Source organism: Labrus bergylta, chromosome 15 (assembly GCF_963930695.1).
Source record: "Labrus bergylta chromosome 15, fLabBer1.1, whole genome shotgun sequence".
Classification (NCBI taxonomy): Eukaryota; Metazoa; Chordata; class Actinopteri; order Labriformes; family Labridae; genus Labrus; species Labrus bergylta.
Window position 1 is genome coordinate 16,222,926 of NC_089209.1, and position 6,019 is coordinate 16,228,944.

The 6,019-nt window shown below is 45.7% G+C and overlaps 1 protein-coding gene across 1 annotated transcript; it reads right to left on the reverse strand.

The window, feature by feature from the left end:
- Positions 1-3,373: 3,373 nt before the first annotated feature.
- lratd1 (LRAT domain containing 1) lies at positions 3,374-5,714 on the reverse strand. The gene is made up of 2 exons (XM_020642050.3): positions 5,527-5,714; positions 3,374-5,079 (listed from the first exon to the last, which is right to left on the reverse strand). The coding sequence occupies exon 2, from the start codon at positions 5,040-5,042 to the stop codon at positions 4,254-4,256; it is 789 nt and encodes a 262-aa protein (XP_020497706.2). The 5' UTR covers positions 5,043-5,079; positions 5,527-5,714; the 3' UTR covers positions 3,374-4,253.
- Positions 5,715-6,019: the final 305 nt, after the last annotated feature.

Consider the following 6,019-nt stretch of genomic DNA (forward strand, 5'->3'; position numbering starts at 1 on the left):
TATTAATGGATTAGGCTGGTGATTGTCAAATTTTCAGTTACTTTTAACAAATCCCATAAAATGACCAAAACAGACAGTTTTCAAAGTTTCTCTAACAACACTCTCGTAACATCCATAACTTGTGAGAAACTCTGGCTTAAGGCATTTCAAATTCTAACTCAGTAAATTGTACAGGTCACATAAATGAACTTAAACTACAAAAATTCAAGTTTCACTAAACAACAGGACTAAACAGCACATTGGTTGATGACTAATTTCAGGTGAAGCTTTTGTCCTCGAGTTTTCCTCTGTGGGGCCAAATTCAGTTAAACTACAATGTCCATGCCCATTACACTTATGAAGCATTTCAACCAGGGGCTAATGATAGGGCCTAATGGTGTGTTGTTGGTTGTTGTTTACTGTTTTTGGTCAACAATGAAGGTGTGTCACTTTATTAAGCTACAAACGCAATACATGCTGTGGTATGGATTCATGTGGGTTTGAGACTGTTTGTGGAGTTTGTTGACAGAGATGAAATATGAGTACGACCTTTAAGTCTAAATGGAGTTCAACAGTTTTTGGAAGTTATATCAGTGATACTGATCGATGGCAGACAGGGGCGGAACTTAAACAACGCTGATCCAAGTGACAGGTTTGAGCCTTTCTATTAAAGGTCTCATAGGTGTTACACAAAGACATGATTTTGAGATCCAGCTCACCTTGTAATTCAAATGACAAATGTGCAGTAGCATGTTGTTTTAAATGTCAGTGTGTATGTTCAAATGTATATACACTCACTTTACAACACACAAGATTTGATTTTTTATGAATAAATCAGCATCATTGATTTTTTTTAGTAGTGCAAAAACCCATTTAGCAGCTGCATTTCTATCACCAGTAGCTCAGCGGCCCATGTTGTTGAGCAAAGTGCTCATCCTGAAGAATGAAGAAAGAGGAAAACAAGACATTCAAGTCTTCTGGGACTCCAGAGCAGAAGTCTAGATTAGAGGGAGATCCTCTTAAAGGCATCGTGCAGACAGGATACTCTGCCTTGTTCCCTCCTCCCAACAACATCTCCTCTGAGACTGCTGATTTAGCTGGGAGCAGGCTAGCTGCTTTGTCCAGATGCACACATGTACACACCCACACGGAAGACAAACCCCCCTGTGGATTGAATACATCCATGCCACTGCACAAAGGAACAAAAGCTCCTGCTCAGTGAAAAACAGAGATTGGTTGTCATATGTTTGTCTTACATGAGTTGCTGTTAAGGCTAACAAGTAGCTTTAAGCTGTGGAGGGTTTGCACAATCACACACATGCATGCACACACAAGACTTAAAGCACGACAGAGGCTGGAGTTTCCCTAGTAACAGGCGATACTTCCAAAACTGATGGCCACAAAGATTTATGAATATACATGCACACAGTTTATGTGCGATGTATACACACACACACACACACACACACACACACACACACACACACACACACACAAGCTGGCAGTAGCAGCTTTGGCAGTCAGCTCTTACACTCTGTACACAAACCAAAATATATGATACATACAGTAGAGTTGAAACTGGTGCAGACACACATACAGTGTCATGTCAGATGGCAGGAGCTTTTCCTAAAGCTAACAATGCAGTGTGCGTTATCTTCCTGAAGCACAAACACAAACAAACACCCACACACACAACTTGTGAGTCCCTCTCTGAGGCCTATTAGTCACACCCCACAAACACACACACAGACAAATTCTGAACACAAGCTGCCCCAGTACTCTGATTTTATAAACTCACAGGGGAAGTCTGACGCACTTACACACACACACAAGCACACACAATCACCCACCTGGGGCAACCTCAATTTAACATGCAGCCTGTTAGAGATGTACTGAACAGACAGCAGCAGGTGAAACAGAAGAAAACAAAGCGGTGAAAAAAACCCAGATTTAACTTAATCTGGGTAGAAATGAAGCAAGAACTACATGATTAAAATACAACCTCCACAACCATAATATGCTTTTTGTGCCAGTTTTGAAAATTAAAGTAGGCAGCAAAAGGTTTTTTTGGCACCGCTGTAACAAAGGCGAGGAGAGTAAAGCAACACAAACACCACACAGAGCAACAATGGAGAAATACTCGCTGACAGGAGCTAAAGGGAATTAGAGGAAAGGCAGCTAACAAGAGAGGACATAACGTCTATATATTTACAGCTAAGAGCTGATAGAATCAATTGATTGGGTCAATAGCTGAAGAAGAATATTCTCAGGGTGTTTTTACAAGGCTTGCAGGCTTATTAGTCTGTGTTTTGACTTGAACATTTTTTGAGGGATGAGATTTTAATATCTGCACAGACAAAAAAAACACACGGGTGAGGTGGGTTTAGACTGATTCTGCTTTTTGGTGCCAAACATAACTATTACTGAGCAAAACCATTCCAAGAGACAAATAAACACAAGACTAACCCTGCACACTCTCTTTCTCTCACTCTCACTCTCTCTCTCTCTCTCACACACACACACAAACTCTTTGTCTTCTCCAGTTGGCCAAAACAAATGCAGTTATTTGTGACCACACTGAGGCTAATATTACGAGTACCTAGAGGTGAGGATTCAGCCACAGAAGCTTGATGGGTGCAACATCATATCCTCCAAACCTCTTCAGCTTTTGTATACAATCAGAAATGACTCACAGGTGTAGCAGACTGCCTGCCAGACAGAACAAAGATTCACGTTATGGCACAACCTTCCCATACATCGCCTCTCTGCTCCTTTCAGACTCAATTTAGCAAACATAAGCAGAGGAAGACTGCAGTACCTGAGGTCATTGTTTACACCTTCACTGATGCTACATGTCATAAGAAGAGAAAGGAACTGAGACTGTAAAAAAAGCCTCTTCAGGTGCTGTAACATTGTTTCCCCAAAAAGAGTGTTATATGGTGGACATATTGGTTACAATGTCGTTTCAAGCAGAGCTAAAAAAAACCAAGTTTGATAATGATATTATGAGGAAAAAGCACAAGTGAACTAAACCAGGAGAATTAGATGCGTGTAGTGTCTAAATACCAAGAGAAAAAAACCCACACATGGAAAATAGCCTGAGGCCAGATTCTGTTTATATATGTTCCCATTGACCCTATACAGCTGCTTTCATACTGTAGCTTCCAGATCCTCATAAAGCCTTTATGGGTTTGATGCAGATGACCCTTTTTACTGCCTCCAAATACTGTGCAGATATATGAAGCCTATTTGGCTGGAGGCAGGTCAGGAGGCAGGAGGAGATCAATAATTCATACATCCATCTATGTGTGAGTGTGTGTGAGAGATTGTGTGTGTGTGTGTGTGTGTGTGTGTGTGTGTGTGTGACCAAACAACACCTGCTGGACCAAAGGGATTATTTTCATATTTCAACCTTCATTTATTTGGAACCAAAAAAGGGATCAGGGTTAAATCCACTAAACTGAAATACAAAAATAAGGGACTCAAATTGAAATCAATATATGAATACAATTTTAAATTTACATCCAGTGCTGTGGAGCAGGATGGCAGCATTGTGAGAATGACAATACTCTTGTTATGGCAATAAAGAGTGAGCTTGGACAAGCCAAATGCTTCTTTAGGCAACTGCGTAGGAATGTGGGGCTGTCAGAGGTCAATGGATCAGTGGATCTGGTTTATGGTCAGTCCCGGACTTAAAGCTAACAGTAAAAAAATAGAAGGGAGACTTTTCGAGAGCCATCCCAGATCCTGTCTTTCATCTTTCACCCCCCCCCCCCCCCCCCCCACCACCACCACCACCACCACCACCTCTCTACCTCTCCCGGTCTCACCGTCTGGTCTGCCGCAGCAGGCGCCAAATCCATTATCCCGAGAAATTAAAGAGAAAACCAAACCGAGCCGTGTGCGCAATGTGCGGTTTGTTAAGGTGATTTCACTGTTCGGGGTAAATGGGTTTAGTTGTAGTCGTGTGTCCCACTCAGAAAGAATCTAATCTGAAGGGGCGTTGTCTGTTTATATGGCCGCTCTCGCTCTCAGTTTTCAACATTTTGCAATAGGATGGAAAATCCACAAAGCGCCCATGTGGTCCAGTCGCGTCCCTGCATCCATCCGCAACAACCAGACAGTCCAAAACCAACAGGTCCTTATTTGTGTGTGTGCTTGTGTGCGAGTACATTTGGCTGTGCGCTGCGCCGTGCGTCCGTGCGCGCTGGCGCGAAGAGGCAGCGAGGGGGAGAAAAGGGGGAGGAGGAGAGGATATCAAACAGAATCCCTGATCACTCCTTGCCCCCGTTCACCAAAGACAGCTCTTTGAGAATTCCACTGGCGTCCACTCGCCTCCTCTCCCGGATCATGTCCTCAAGGCTGCGAAAGACCAGAGTGTGCACCCCGCTGCTGGACAGATGCACTTTGAGGAAATACTGCTGCTCCGCCGAGTGCGCCTCTCCCCCGGCTTTGAACTCCCTTTTCCCAAAGCGGCACCAGGCTGCGAAACTTTCCGAGTTGGTCCAGCATATCTCCTCGCTGCTCAGACCCAGGTGTCCCGCTGCGTTCTGCATCACTAGGTCAGGAGGAAGCGGCCGGTACCGGTACCGATTGTTCACTATCCTACCGTGGCGGCCGCTGCTAATCTCAAGCAGGCTGTCCTTGCGGATCTCGCCCTTGTGCAGATGGATGACCTGGTCGTCCTGCTCGTAGATGGCCCAGTGGGGGGCTTGCGCCGTTGCCACCAGCTCCAGCAGGTCCCCTGGTTTGCACATAGTCAGCAAAGTTTTGGCCGAGTACACATTCAAGTCCTCGTTCTCCCGCAGCTTGGAGAAGATGCATTCCTGGGCGCAGAAGGCGGAGTACTCCACCTCGCTGACCGAGAAGGGTCCCTCCTCAGCCGGGCTATGGTTCTTGGTGAAGCCGCAGTCGGACGGAGTGCGGTCGTCCACCTCCTCCTCTTCGTCAGAGAAGAAATAGGCGACGCCGACCCGAAGCTCGTCCTTCTCCAGCCCGGACGGATCCCCCGTGGGCAGTTCGCTGTAGTTGAGGTGGGTGATCCGATCCAGTTGATTTCCCATCAATGACCTGGCAGGGCAGAGGCATGGACTGCGGTGTCTAACAGACAGATACAGAGATAAAGAGAGAGTTTGTCAGCAGCGTAAAATACAGGAAACACATAGGCTACGTTTCATAGATCTGGATGCATACACGCTTGACTGCGGCTACATCCACTTGCTAAGCAGATAGTAGTGAGCAAAGAAAACTGTTAACACTTCCGGAGAGTCACCTGTGCAGAGTTATCGCGTGTTATTGAGCAGAAAGAGTACACCAACACAATCAATGATCGGCTGCCCCTTGCTCCTTCTCACCCATTAGTCAATCATTAATTCAAGTGGAGTGTAAAAGAGCCTTCAGTTCCCATGCTAAAAAATCTGAAAAAAAACATGTCTAGCATTGCAGCTATGAAGAGTGAGAAGAAAGAAAACGCTGTGGATGGATAAAGGATGTCCTGCGTCTTTACGCACGGTGCAAAATGTGAACAAAAAGGAAAAACTAGAATACCTGTGCGCTCCCCGGGCAGATGGTTAAATATCCGTTTGTTCCATTAGTACAAAGAGGGCTGCTTAGTCCCCTGCAACCCCTTTTCATTCGTCCTCTTCCTCTTTCTTTCCACTCTCTTGTTTCACTCTCCGCACCGCGCACCGGGCGCTCCGGCTGTCGTGCGTCCTGGTTCCTCACTTCTTTCAGCACCAGCTCCTTATAAGTACCAGAGAGCGCTCCGCCTCGGCTCGCGCGCTCCGCCTTTAGTGTGTTTTTACTGGAACACAGTCACGGACCCATTAAAAGTCGAGCCAATGGGAGAGGTGGAGAAATGTGCCAGTCAATGAGATGATCCAATCAGGTGTGCACAGGGCGGCTGGCGGCGATAAGCGACTGTTACCGTGGCGTGGTTTTTGTTGTCAGAGAGCTGTGGATTCTCTGCATGATCAACGAAGTATGCTTACGTGTGTGTGTGTGTGTGTGTGTGTGTGTGTGTGTGTGTGTGTGTGTGTGT

Bases quoted from the DNA above. Each gene is read 5' to 3' on its own strand.
- lratd1 (XM_020642050.3), bottom strand. From the start codon at position 5,042: ATGGGAAATCAACTGGATCGGATCACCCACCTCAACTACAGCGAACTG.